This window comes from Carassius gibelio, chromosome A10, assembly GCF_023724105.1.
Source record: "Carassius gibelio isolate Cgi1373 ecotype wild population from Czech Republic chromosome A10, carGib1.2-hapl.c, whole genome shotgun sequence".
NCBI lineage: Eukaryota > Metazoa > Chordata > Actinopteri > Cypriniformes > Cyprinidae > Carassius > Carassius gibelio.
In genome coordinates, this window is record NC_068380.1 from 4,509,277 (window position 1) to 4,524,978 (window position 15,702).

The window sequence follows — 15,702 nt, forward strand, 5'->3', positions numbered from 1 at the left end:
AGAGGAGTAGTTCAACCCCAAAACAAAGTTTGATTTACTGTCATTATATGTGGTTCCAAACCCATATTAGGACCGCACAAGTTTGGGGGACAAAATCTAATTTTATTAAATCAAATTACAAAATACTAAATAGAAACAAAATATATAATTATTATACCATTTGACTATAAAATGAAGAAATCAATTATGAAAAATATTATTATTACTACTACTACTACTACTACTACTACTACTACTACTACTGCTACTAAATAAAAGTATTAAAACCATAATAATAATAATAATAAAATAATAATATTACAGTTGTAGTACTTGACTGTCAAGTAATCAATTATTGTAATAAAAATATTGTAATAATAATAATTGTTGGAAAAAAAGTATTAAAACACAAAATAGGTAATATTGTTACCACTTAAACTTTTAAAATACAAAAAATGCATTTAAAAAAAATATTAATAATTATAAAAATATGAGATCCTGAAAACAATGGATTGTGAGTTTATTTGGATTTAAAAGAGAATCCTACAAGTCCCTATAGCAGGAGGAACTGATCGAAGTCTCTTCTCTGGCTCTCAAACCTTATTTGTGGTCACAAATGTTCAAACTTGGTACGAGATCTAATTACCTGCATGTGTGTATGAGGTTTGGAGTCTGTTCCTCAAACAAAGCTATCGTATATGACTTCTGAAGAGTTGAATGGTCCACTTTAATGGAGCTTTTTGGAGGTATCGACTGCATAAATCATTCACTTTACCATCTGCTGCTTTAGTCCTCTTCGGGAATAATCTCCCACTCAATATGAACCTTGCATGTCTTGCTCCAGTTGTGTCTGGGGCCAGGGTTTGGCGGTCTGTCCGGGCGTGTTGTCAGCTCGCTGGAGTTGGTGGATGGCGGTCGAGGCTCAGAATACTTCCAGAGAAAGGTTACTGTGGTTTTCGGCACATGAAAGTCAACCAAAGCACTGCGGCTCTGACTCGAGAGCGCGGAGATGTTTTGTGGCACTTTCTAACTTGTCATTTTTGGAAGCAAGAACATAGAGCTCAATTATTAAAGCGACATTCACAGAAACCACATGGACTATTTTCAACTCTCCAGTTGCTCTGTAGTAAGTTTGGAGCACCAGAACAAACACTTACTTAACTTAACTTAGGGCATTTACAGTTGTTCTTATTTATATCCTTATTAAATGTGTAATGTAATTGCACAGTGTTTATATATTCTGGTTTAGAATCTAGTAATTGTGTGGCAAATTTGTGGATGGCTGTTTGAATTAAAATCAACGCTTTTAGTTCATTTGAAATGCATTTAATGCACAAAAGCAAGATTCATATCAGAAAGTGGGTTTGACATTTCCAATGATGAACACTTTTATTTGCTTTAGCTCTTTGGCTGACTCTAAACCGCCCTGTGTTTCATTTAAACAATGCATAAATGAGATAGACGTTGATTTTTAAGGCCTTGGGCCAATCTCCGACTCCTCATGCGGTCAAATCACTGCTGAAAACAAACTAAAGGAGAATATGTGATGGCTCGCACATGGGATTTTAAGGTTCTTGTTTGTTCTGGATTCATGCTCAGGTGTTAATTTTACACATGATTTGTGCAGCAATCCTGATAAGATACCATTCAAAATGAATCCGTATCATCCATATGAGAATGAAAACGGTAACTCATTTGGGTGACCAGTAAAAACGTCCAGATTCTTCAGAGACAAGATTTTAATAATTAGTACACGCCACCCTGGAATACTTGAATCTGATTGGCCAATTGCTGCCTTCAGTGGTCAAACACTTTTATACAATGACACCATACTGTATAATTGACTCTTATTCCTGGTTTTCTATGGAAGCCTGTTTCCACCAAGGAATAAAAAAGCTGATTATGACTGTTTCTCACTTTGAGTTGATAGCTTGCTATTATAAAAAAAAAAAAAAAAAAAATTGTGGAATGTAAAAAAATTGTGAGATTAAAAAAATTATTATTATAATTTAAGTAATTAAATTTACATAACTGATAGAAAATTACATAAGAGAGAACCTATATCTTGTGGTGAAATGTTCTATTAGAATTGTGAGCTCTAAACTCAGAATTGCAAGATATAAATTCTGAGGGAAAGAAAGTTGCAAAACAAAAGTCTATTTAAAAGTTAGTTTATTTGTGCAACTCTGACATTTCTTGGAGTTCTGATGGAGTTTAATTCTTTTTCTAATAATTCTAATAAAGTCAGAATTGCTAGATATAAAGAGTGTCCCAATTGTGAGAAAAAATAAAAAAAAATTACCTTTACCCTCATATTTGTACCCTTTTTTTCCTGTTTTCCTGTTTTTTTTTTTCATGGCGCAAACAAGCTTACACAGTTTTTTCTGTATAAAAGTGTGTGCATATATATTTGAAGTGTTTGATGTATTTAGTGTTTAGTAAGTAGCTGATTGTTTAACATCAGGGAACGGTCGTCCTCTCAGGGTTTATGGAACTCAGCAGTGGCCATCTTTCATTTTCTCTGAAGGGATTTCCAGAACCAAATTAACCCAAAGGTGTGCTTTTTCCCAATGGCTTCCTAAGCCTGAAGAGATCATGTTGGCACTAATGGTGTCTACGATCTGCTTGGTCTTATGATGAATCACAGGATTATAAACTTTGGGTAGTTTTTGGTAATAAAGAACTAGGCTGTTGTAAATTACTTTATGAGTGAAGAAACCGCTTGTTCTAGACGTATGACAATATAAAATCATGACTGTCATTAGAAGCTGTGCATTTGACATTTCATTGCAAAATATTCATTTAAATGCATTGGTGCATTTTCTGTTTGGATGGTAACAGCATGATTCATACATTTCTGTTTTAGATTGAGAAATTGGCTAGACTTCAGAGCTCATGGTAGGTCGGTCTCAAAACTTTTAGACATTATACAGAAAAAGCTACCATGATTTTAATTTCTGATCATTGCTATTTTCATATCATTGAGATTTTAGTTTTATATGTTCTGTTTTATTTCAGTCAAAGTATGTAGTTTTTATTTATTTATTATTTTTGTTATATATATATATATAATTTTTTTTTTTTTTTTTACTTCAGTTTAAGTCAAGTTAAACTAAATGGAAAAAGATAATTAAAATTCGCTAAAATTAAATAAATTAAAAAAAAAAACCTTAAACTTGAGTTAGTATTTATTTTATTTTTATGATTTTATTTGTAGTTTTAGTTTAGTCTATAATAACCCTGCTGGATCACACTTGTTGCTCTGTTTTGCAATCTCTCTCTCTCACACACACACACACACACACACACACACACACACACACACACTCACACTTGAGAGGTTAAGCTGAAGCCCTCTGGTTTCAGAGAGGAAGTTGACCTCTGAATCAGTCAGATATTCAGCAGAGATAACTGCAGAAATGTTCCAGAGTGTGCTGCTAAAGGCACTGATTTCTGGGATTTCAAATCCTTTTGAAGTGTGTGAATGCTTTGATCTGATATAAAAACAAGCACATTTAGTATTGTCCAGCCCATAATAATAATACACCTCTGACTGTCTTTAGGTAACATTTATGATCTTGTAACATGTGCTGCTTGTCTCTATATCCCAAAACCATCTGTTTAATTCCTTATATCTAAATACAGATTCCTTGTTAAATGCTTTAACAGTCATTTCCTATATCAAAAACAAAGAGGTTTATATCTGGGGAAAGGGTCTTATAACAATGCTAAGAATTTTCCATGAATGCCAATGCTAGTAAAATCAGAGTAGGATCCACGCGACCGCAGCACATTTAGCGTTAGGGTGAGCAGATCTGGTTTTAATCGTGAAGTGAATGAAACTCGTCCATCATGTCACGCTGCCTCACTCCGCTCTCTGATTTACAGTTTTTGTGGATTTGTGTGCTGAAAATGGCAAGCGTTTGGATTCATTGCCAGGAAGGCCGGGTGAATGCGGTGTGGATGTAATCTGACTTTGGACAAGCTCTCGTTCTCTGTTTGTATTTAGGCTTGTTAGAGAAGAGCGAGAGTTACGAGTAAATGAGTACAATTCAGTTTCAGGAACAGTAAGGATTTTTATTTTAAACTTTATTTTATGGTTTTATATATTTTTATATTTCGTAATTAAATAGTTATAAATTGTTTAATTTAATAGTTAAGTTGTTATTGTTAGTTTATTATTATTATTATTATTATTATTATTATTGTAATTTTTTTAAATGTAAAATTTTACTTAAATCCATTTATTTTCTGGTGACAGAAGATAAAGAGTTGCAAGTAAACAAGTAATTTATATATATATATATATATATATATATATATATATATATATATATATATATATATATATATATATATATATATATATATATATATATATATTGCTTTTTTTCATTTTATATGTTGTCATTTTTATATTTAAAATATTTATTCTTTTTTTTTCTGTTTTGTTGCTTAATTTATAGTTTACTCTTTATTATTTAATTAGTTTATAATATATAGACACAGGGCCCATGACACTATCTAAAGTATCCAGATAGAAATTTGTAATCCATTCTCAATGGGAAAGTGCCCGAGCAAAATTGCTCAAAGTTGCCCCATGTATCATCAGCCAATCAGTTTTTACTCTCATTTGTTGCTTGCTGTGTTCATATTTACCCTTTTACATGTCACCTCTGTACTGAGGCTCGGTTTCATTTCTTCAGGGTCTTTAGAGACTTTTCCTCATGAATGCGACACACATCCTGTTGACCTGTAATTAACAGAGATGTTTGAAATCACAGCCGAGATTGTTTTCCTGTCTTACAACTAGAGAATCTTTTTGAAGCTTATAGATTTTTCTCACTCTTAGATTCAGTTTAGTAGTGCAGATGGAGAAAACAGGTAAAATACAGTTTTAGGAACAGTTTTTTTTTTTTTTCAATTGTATTTCTTGTTTTATTTGGTTTCTGGTTTGTAACTTTTTTTTTTTAAATTTGTTTCTATATTTTTTATATTTAATTACATATTAAAATTTTATTTTATATTATACTTTTTTACTGTTTTATTTTGCTCTAATTAGTTTTAGCTTTTTATTTTTGCTTTTGAGGTTTTTTTTAAATATATTGTATATATTTTTACTGTTTCATTTTGTTTAAAGTTGTATTTATTTATATAAATTTTCTTTTTTTATATTTAATTTTACATGTCTATAGCTATGTTTTATGTATTTCTTTCTGTTTTATTCTTCTATTATATCTTAATTTTAATTTGATTTAATTTAGATTTTATTAATTCATTTTTTATTATAGTTGTAGCAAAAATCTATATATTATCAATAAGCAAACTTAACAAAAGTTAATAAATGGTAACACTAACTTAGTTTATTGACTAAGTTTTATTGATGTGTTTGCGGTCCGATATGTCTTGAACATTTGGTACCATAAAATAAATGTGCTTTTTATGAATTATTATCTATTAACAGTAGAAAAAGAGAGTAGCATTTCGACCGTTCACGTGATCTCAACTCACTCCATGTAAAGTAAACCCCCTTTCATCATGCCACTCATGTGTGTGGACGTCATCATAAACAGATTTTCCAGAAGCTGTGTATTTATATGGCACCTCACAAGGTTGTTTCGGTATGAGGCGGGAAAACGAGAGCTCTTGATTGGTCGAGGCAGTGGTTCCTGCAGCTTGGCTTGCCTTCTTCTCCTCTGGCGTCGGAATGTTGTGTTTTGTTTGTGTTGCCATGGAAGTGAAGCCGAGACTCGCTCACATGGAGAACATGAGGAACATTAACGAGAGTGGCCTGATATACTGATGTTCCTCTTTTTAGTGGATTTGTGAGGTGCATCTGGAGCACATCTGGATACAGAGCCTCATCCTAGGTGTCATTTATTAACTGTGACATGAGACGAGTGTGTGGTGTGAAACTTTTGCTTCTATTTCTCTTAAATGAGATGTCGATCATAATTGCTTCTAGTGCTCATGGGTTTGTTTTAGACTTCAGATATATTTTAGTTCATAAGGTTTGATTATATTTTTGCTTTAGGGATATCCTTATTTTACAGAAGCCACATAATAAAAATAATAAACGGTATGTGCAACTTTTTTTTTTAAAATATACTTTTTATCACTAAGTTTAATAAACTTTTGAGTTTCTCGCAATTCTGAGTTTACATCTTAAAAAAAAAATTTTTGTTTGTTTTTTGTATCTAGCACAAATAAAAAATAAAGGTATTTGAGATTTTTGTCTCTTGATTCTGACTTTTCTTGCAGTCATCTAACTTTTTTTTTTTAATTCTGTTGTTGATTGATTTTTATTACTACTTGAAATGAAAGATAACTGAAAATAGAGATAAAAACTATTTTTAAATAATATTTATATTAAAATATATATTTTTATTTTTAGTATTAAATATTTATTAAGATTAGATTTAGAATTAGAATATTCATTAATGTTTTTGTTTTTAATTATTGAATAAAACAAGCATTAACTGAAATAAAATAAAATATAAAGACTAAAATATAAAATATTTTTAAAAAGCTTATTTAAATGTAGCTAGTTGCATAGGTGATTATTTAAAAAAGTACATATAATAAAATGTAGAAAAATAACAATAGACATATTTAGATATAAACCATAAAAAAAATCTAATAAAATTAACACAACTAAAAAGTAACAAAGTAAGATGAAAAACGAAAGTATTAAAACAAATTCAAGATATTTATAGAAACTATAACAGGATCTATATGATAATAAGATATCACCGTCAGGAAGGGATCACGCTCTTGCTCTCAATGCAAATATTTTTGCGCGTTGTTTTATTATTATTATTATTATTATTATATTTTTATTTTTTTTATTTTTTTGTGTTTGTGACGTAAAAGATGTAATTTAGCAGCACAATATCTCCTCAAGTTCCAGCAAAACACCTGCTTCGTCCAGAAATGCTTTGGGAATGTTTGACGGATCAAACAGCGAGAGAAATCTCCCAGATCCATATAAGGCCATTAAAGAGAAGTTAAAGCACCTTCCCAAGAGCTGTGACTCCATGTCTGAAAAATGCTCCTTCATTCATCCAGCCGCTCAGAATGAAGCCCATCAGCATTTCATTCGGCCCACATGAGGCCCTCGGAGGGAAAAACCACTGGTTTGCGTCAGAAGTCAGTGAACTTCACCCCATGAGTGTGGTCTGTAATACGCTGACAGCAAAACCGTGAAACTAATCGGCACATTGTCAGCTCTCTATAAAGATTAATGGAGGAAACGCAGTCGTTACATTTTAACATCTAAATATTATCTTTCCAGAGTTGAAAGAGGAACCTTAACCTTAGTTGGTGCTGTTTACTAAGACAAGTGTCTCTGTACTTTACAAAATGTACAAAATGGAGTATTATTACCAGAAATAACTGAGCTTGTGGTTTGAGGCGATTCAAAGTAATCCAGCTCCAGTTTTATAAGTCATTTAACACAGCTCGCTGAAGGTTTGTGGTGATCGTATTTGTACCGAACACACATGTAGATCCACATCGAACTGGTTTTGGTCAGTAAATGCTGCATTTTAAATTTAGGTCGCTATTGTTAATCAACTAAAGGACACACAAGAGGAATGGAAACACTGTGGTGGATTCACGGATGAGGTTTTGGAGAGAAGATAATGATGATCTGTGGGTTTATCATCAGACATCGTTATGGGGGATTTAACCTTAATTTGATTTGCGTTTGATTGTGGATAATTGGAAAGGCACACATGGAAGCGTTTGGCCACCGTCCATGTCTGAACTCAAACGAGTGTTGTCATATTTTATCTGGTTTATCATAACTCACATTTGGATAACAAGATGCAAAGATTTTTTTCAACATCAATTACTCTAAACCGCTCCTCTGTAATTATTTGTCATCATTCTTATAATTGCAACCTATAAACTGACCATCCTTCTGGAATTCTGTATTTATTTATTTCTTGTAATTAAATTTTTTTGTTTCTGCCACTGAATAATAAAAAAAAAGATAATCTTTACTTTTTTTTTTTTTCAAGAGTTTGTAACTTTTTTTGTTTTGTTTCAATATTGAAAAAAAATCACAATCACCTTTTTTCTCTCAATTCTGAGTTTATATCTCACAGAAAATTTAAGGTTAAGAGTAAAATCATAATTATCTTATTTTTGTACCCTGTGGTGGAAACAAGATTTCATATTATTTTCATACTTTTAGTCAAGAAGCAACGTAAAACATAAAAATATTTACATTACTTGAAAGAAAAAAATTTAAGTAAAATAAAATATAAAACCATATATTTAAAAAAATATATAATGCATATAAAATATTATTACTATTATTTAAAAAAAACAAAAATATAAAAAAACTATTAACTAAGTTTATTTTATAAACTATAACTTTATTTTTTACATAATAATAATAATAATAATACATTATAATAATGTATTTATTTTATTTTGCTGCTTGTATAGCATTTTGAAAAGCCCCAACTTGCTGATATTTCATTTTGAAAACGTATTTTATTTCATGTTGCAAAGGCAACATTTCTAATAATGTCCAAATTAATGCCTTATTTTGTCTGATTTAGCATAACGTGCATCCAGATAACAGCATGTGACATTTAGTTTTTTCTTCAATTTCTCTAAATTCACCATTCCTCTTTTTTTTTTTTTTTTTTTTTTTTTTTGTGGTAAATAGCATTACTTGGGGTTTATTTCCACCTCCTTTTTGGATTAATTTTGAGAAAAAGTGAGTTTTGGTGGCTTAAAAGAAGTTTTAGATGAAGGCAGGCCTCTACACTCTGCTGGTTGCTGGGATTTTCAGTCGGTTTTATGGATGTTGTTACACAGCCTGGTTCTCTGATAAGCGTGTGTGTGTGTGTGTGTGTGTGTGTGTGTGTGTACGGCTGTAGAAGGAGAGCTTTGGCATCGTAGCGAAGCAACCGTTCATTAGTGTTTACTGGGCAACGTTTAACCAGCGTCTCCACCAGTGCTGCTTCTGCGCTGACAAGAGGACAAACATCTCCTCCGTTTGACTTTCTAGAGCTGCTCATGTCACGAGGAGTGTTCGGCTTCGTTTTATACAAGGGATATTTGTCCTGATTGTTTCATAAGGTCAGAATGACATCAGAATAGACCGTTTACTTTCTTTCTGGTTTTCCTGCTTTCACTGTGGATGTGAATCAGTTCAGTTTATTCTTAATCTTTTTGAGAAAAATATACTGCCTGCATTGCACTGTAGTTATACATTATTTGTTTTAACAAAAGTTTTTGTTCATTTTTAAAATAATTTTTTAAAATAAAATTCTAAATAAAATAAAATATATAGATTTAAAGGTTTCCCTATATTTATATATTTCATGTTATATACATTTATTTATTTATTTATTTATTATAGATAATAAAAGATTATCAGCCAAAAATGGCGTTCGAGTAAAATGGTTGAAAATATGTATTTTTATTCATTAATATTTTTTAGTAAAATAGTTAATATAGGTTTTGTTTATAATATATGCACACATTATGCAAGTAAAATGACTTATTTCTCTTGGCTTACATGTGAAAACATGGATATGGAAAAGTTCTCCGGTCACACATCATAACTAAACACAGTCTGTTAAAAAGCCCAAGCTTGTTACTCTTTCATTCTGAAAATGTTGCTAGAAATATGGCTAATGAAAACATTTGAAGGCAAGCTGTGAGGTGTTGTGTTTGATTTGAGTTTGGTTCTCCTCTGCGCTGGGATTCGATCCTTGTTGCCTTCAGCTTTATGAGGCTGAGGTTTAGTTTATGATGTTAATAAAAGAAATGACTGCTAAATGAATGCTGTGTGTCTGTGTGGGTTCAGGAGGCTTCAGCGTGTTCCTCTGACCGACTGAAGATGTGGGACCTCATCATGTTCTTGTGTTGTTGACCTAATGACTCGAATAAGTGTGTGTGACCCCGTCAAACTCCCAGAGGTGCTTTCAGAGATTTAAAGTTGTGTGAGCTCTAGTTTTGACGTTCCTGCTGCTTGAGTAGTGCATTGTGGCATATATCACTTCTGAACATGAGACTTTTGCATCCGTCACAGTCTGTCTTTTAAAGTGAACAAATAAAACAGGAATTTCACTTAAATCCACTTCCAATTTCTGATTGATAAAATCCTGTCCTGTATTTAAATATTAAAAATAAATAGATTTAAAATCCTACCCTATATTTTATTTATTTTTTGTTAATATTCATTTTTATATTTTATTTATTTCTATATATTTTATGGTTTTGATTGGCCTCTTGTCATGATCCAGTCAGTTCCCAGTCCTGTTTAAATCAAAATTATAATTTAAATGTACAATTTAAATAATAAATTTCCACTTTTTATAATCCTGCCATATATTTAAAATATATTATAAATGTAAAAATATGTAAAATATACTTAGTCCTGCCCTGTATCTATCTATTTTCATGTTTACATTTAAATAATATATTTTTAATGGGATTAAAAACCCAATTATTTTCATGATCAAGTCAATTCCTTATAAATGTAAAAGTAAATATAAAGATGTATGCCTATTTTATATGTAATAGTTTTCTTTTTTTTTTTCAAAGTTACTTTAAAAACCTTCTGTAAATATATATATATATATATATATATATATATATATATATATATATATATATATATATATATATATATATATATATATATATATATATATATATATATATATATATATATATATATATATATATATATATATATATTAGTTTTTTTTTACCCCTGCATATTTTGCTTTAATGACCTGTTTGTCATCATAAAAATAGCCATGTTTGTTGACACAAAATAAAAAAATACAAACAAACATTTTTCCATCGAATTCTGAGTACATACATTTTACAGTATATTGTATAAATCACACTTTCACAATCACACTCTGAAACTTTTTTTTTCTTTCAAAGATAACAAAAAAATCACACACCTATTTAAAGGAAAATGTAAAAAAGAAAAAAGAAAACCTTTTCCTCATGTTGCTCTAAACTCAAAAACCTCATGGGAACAGGCTTAACTTGATTGTTTTGACAGGCTGAAGTGTTTCTGTCATCAGTCCCGCATCCTGCTTGTTGTTTTAAAGGTTTCAGCCGAGAGCAGAGCGGATGATAATCTGACTCCGGATGGGGGGGGGGTATATTAGTTGAGTTAGTTGTCTAGCAGATGTGAAGTGAAGTGAAGGACAGCAGTGCTGGATGACTGATATATTCATCATGCCTCATACACCTGTAAATAAATGCCTCTTGTTCAGACACATCAAGAGCAAACCGGCTCCACACCAGTTCACTTCATATCAGTCCTGTGTAGTGTGCAAGGTTAGGAATGGTGTGGCCCAAATCACCGTATGGAAATATTGGGCACTATGACTTATAATTTGATATATAATTATTATTATTTTTATTTTTTTTTATAATCGATTTATTTCAGTTACAATTTTTCTGGATTTTTAAATAAAATAGTGATTTTAAAAAGTATTTCTAATTACTTAAAAACATGAAACTTCTTAAACGTTTAACAAAAAAACTATTTTTAGTAGGGTCTTTTTTTTATTTTATTTTTTTTATTGTGTTTTGACTTTTCTAGATTTGTGATTTTATGATTTAATTATTAATTACCAAAAACCGTATTAATCAAAATAAAACATAAAATATTAATTTCGCTGCATCTTTCAAAATGTATTTTTTAAATCATTTAATTTTAAATTGTTTTAAATTAAAACATAATTTAAAAAATTGTGATCTATTTAAAAAATATTATTAATAAACGGGGTTATTTAAGTGCATTCTGCTGTACAAAATTAATATACATTTTGCTAGCGTAATTTCTTCATGTTAAACCAAACTTTTATTTGGGCGGATTATAGTGATTGTAGTGTGCTTGTGTTTGTAGCTGACAATATCTTCCTCAAATGAAGTGACTCTGGAGATGAAGCTCATGTGTTCACGTCCTGATTCTTCCAGTCTGGTGACATGTTCCCTCTCTGACCTTGAGGAAGGGATGAGGCACGTCTCTGGCTCTGTTTGTTGGGAAGGTCACGCTTGGATGGCCACAGATGGATGTTTGAAACGCTGTCACTCATGATCTCAGTTTAGATCCAGCTTAACTGATGGGATCAGCTTTTAATGAGGAAAGTGTGCTGTGAGTTTAAACTCTGTCATAACCACGTCTATCTCTCATTTAGTTTTTCCATTCCTCTTCTAGCTAAGCTCAGTGTGTTTGAGGTGTATTATAATGGCTTGAGATGTTTCGGTTCCTCGATTGTTCGTGATATCAGGACGGATTGAGCAGCTTTTTCCAGCTGATGTCATCGACCTGTTCAGTCACATGATTACGTTCCACTTTTCACAATCCAATCTGTTCCTGATGGATAAAATCCAGTCCTGCTTAATATATATATATATATATATATATATATATATATATATATATATATATATATATATATATATATATATAATATATAATTTAAATTATTATTATTTTTATTTTTTTTGTAAATATTTTTTTGATTTCTGATTAAATCTGTTCCTTCCCTAAATGTATTCTCTATGTATTTAAAAATCCAATCCTTTTCAAATTGGCAAAATCTAGTCCTGCATTGTGTAATTTTTTTTATATATATATATATGTGCATATGTGTTTACATTTTATTTTTTATTTTTTTATTTTTTCACATTTCTTTAATGGAATTTTCACTTTTCACAATCCAATAAATTCTGATTGATAAATTAAAATCCTTTATAAATTTACATTTATATACAGTATATTTATATTGAATAGTTTTCTTTTTTAAGAACTTGAAAATATCTATTATAACTGGTGTGACATGAAAATACAAGCAAACATTTGTCTCTGAGAGGCTCCACAGAAGCTGTTTGGTTTTATTCTCCTCTGTGTAAAGACTTTCTTCCTGTGCTGTAGTAATCTGGTCAGGTATCAGGTTGTTTATTAGTCCGTACTAACGAGCGAGGCTGGTTTCTAACAGGCTGTCCGGTCTGATCTGATGAGGAGAACAGAAAAGCAGCGTCAGATTTAAAGGGTTAATGAATCACAGCCCCTCCAGCTGGGCTCTTGTTTCCTGAAGTTAGTATTTCATCAGCGTCTCACTGCGCTCCGGCATCAAGGGCCGAGAGGGTCAAAGGTCAGCCGAGCATCACTCATTCTTTAATCTTCAGCTTCTGTGAAGAGTTAGATTTTTAAAGGCCAGGTCTTTTTACTGTATTTTTTTTTACCTGTATCCATTTTTAGAAAGTCAGAAAGAGCTTTTTTGCAAAGTATGTTTACACGCATATAGAAAGTACAGACATGCATAGAATTAAACCGTAGATAAAGATGAAATATAACACTATTTTAAGAAGAACTGTAATTTTGACATCTGATTCAGTGGGATGCGGTCTGGCGTGAGATGCATCGTCAGTAAAGTAGTGTTGTTAACTACAGCTAATTTTTTAAAAGCTGTTATAAAATGAAAGAAAAACTAGATGCAGTTAAATAAAAAATGTAAAAAAATATAAAAGAAAACCCTGACAAAGCTCACAACAAAATAACCAAAAGTAACTAAAATTAAAACGAAAACTGAAAATACAAAAAAAAATATCTATATGTAAATATAAATTAATACTATTTAAATATTTTGATAATTTTTTTTTAATCTACTTTAACTTTAAACTATAATAAAAAATTATGCTCTGGCAACTAACGGAAATAAACCATGTTTTATGGTTTTAGTTTATGGTTACTTTTTTTTTTTTAATTTGAGTTAAAAAAAATTTGTCATTCTAGTAAACAGAAACTGAAAGAAAAATGCAGATAAATGGAAAATCAAAAACAACTAATAAAACAAAATAAGTAGTAAAAATGACAAAGCATGTAACAAAATAACTGAAAATTAAAAATAAAAATAAAATATGAAAATGTACCAAAAGTTTAAATTATGCCTAGGCAATTAGCAGAATTAAATTTTAGTTTTCATAAAAATTAAATAAAATAAAAAAACACACTTAAGCTAAACATTTTAATGAAAACTAAACTAAAAATACAAGAATATTTAGAAATAAATACTATTACTATATAAATAATACTAAAATAACATTGTGTCAAGCATCTAATAAAAGTCAAAACGGAGCATACTATTCAAATATGTTGAAAGATTATTAGAAATTTTGAAGACTCTCCTGTCTCTCTTTTTTTTAATGCCGTTCAAATAAAAGGTGCATAAAGCTTTCAGACTCTGAAAAGGACATCAAAACATCATAACACACAGTCCATAGTCACTCACGCCACGTTTGAAGTCTTCACCTCACTTGATTTGAGTGAGGAACTGAATGCAGTTAAAGCCTGAAGTCATTGATTGTTTGTGTTTGATGCAGCTGACAGAAGGAGGAAAGGCAGCCAAAGCCAAGATCAGCGTCGGGGACGTCGTGCTGTCTATCGACGGCATCGCCACGGAGGGAATGACACACCTGGAAGCACAGAATAAAATCAAAGCCTGTACGGGAAACCTGAACCTCTCGCTGCTGAGGTAACACACACACACACACACGTTTCTTCTATTGCTTGATGTTTCATGGCACCCAGAATATAAATGGATTTATGGTGGATATTGCAAATTTGCTTGAGAAGTAATTGTAATCAATACAGGTGAATTATAGTATCACCAATTTGTGATCAACACTGGAATATTCTAAAATCTTCAGTGTCACATGATCTTCAGAAATCATTCTAATATGCTGCTCAAGAAACATTTCTGATCATTATCAGTGTTAAAAACAGTTGTGCTGCACAATATTTCTGTGGAAACTGATACACTACCATTTAGTGTTGTCAAAAGACCCGGTACTTCGGTACTAAAAAATCTAAATGTGACTGCATCATGTTTCTTTAAATACCGTTGGTACCGAGGACCCGGTTCTTGATGCTATGATTTCAGCGAAGCAGAAAACGCAGACGTAATCTCAGAATCCAGTCATAAAAATTAAAATTGACAATTTAATATGGACAGTCACAGAATTTGTCAAAGGTAGCATAAATGAATCAAATCAAATCTCCATATGGACCAGTTTCTGTAAATGTTAAAAAAATTAAAGTTAATTTTTCCATAAAGGCATTGTGCTAGAAATATTACTATTATTTAGAAGAATGTATGTGATACTGCTACTACTGTAGAAAAAATTAAAAAAAAATTAAGCAATAAATCACACAATATTCCATGTTTTAATTTTAATAGCAAATCCCCTTTTTATTTTACCAAAAAATAAATTTTTGTTTAAATTTCATTAATTAAAAGACCAATTAAATTTGTGTGAAACTTGTTGACTGTTTTTCATAATTATATTACTTGTAGAAAACTTTAAACACTATTTTAAATGAGTATAAAGAATGGCATTGGTTTTATTTTTAGTGATAGTTTTTTTTTTAATTAGCATATTTTTCTGTTTTGCTTTGGTACTGAAATTGGTACAGAGAACAGTGGATTTTCACTAATAAAAAGAAAATATTCACAATAAAAATGAATAGTTTTATTCAGTAAGGGTGCATTGAATTGATCAAAAGTGCCAGTAAAGACATTTTTAAATTGTTAGTTTGTTTTTTAAATAAATGCTGGTCTTCTGAACTTTCTGTTCATCTGTGAATCCTGAAGAATCTAATGCATCACAGTTCCAACAAAAATATTGTGTAGCACAACTGTGTTCAACATTGATAGATCAGAT

General features: G+C 30.7%; 1 protein-coding gene across 3 annotated transcripts in view; it reads left to right on the forward strand.

Annotated features, from left to right (window-relative positions):
- The window catches only part of pdlim5b (PDZ and LIM domain 5b), a 72,373-nt gene that overhangs the window by 14,142 nt on the left and 42,529 nt on the right, over positions 1 to 15,702 (forward strand). For all 3 annotated transcript variants that reach the window (XM_052607685.1, XM_052607687.1, XM_052607686.1), the window contains exon 3: positions 14,362 to 14,513. In XM_052607685.1, the coding sequence (XP_052463645.1) occupies positions 14,362 to 14,513 (152 nt within the window). The remainder of the gene's footprint in view (positions 1 to 14,361; positions 14,514 to 15,702) is intronic.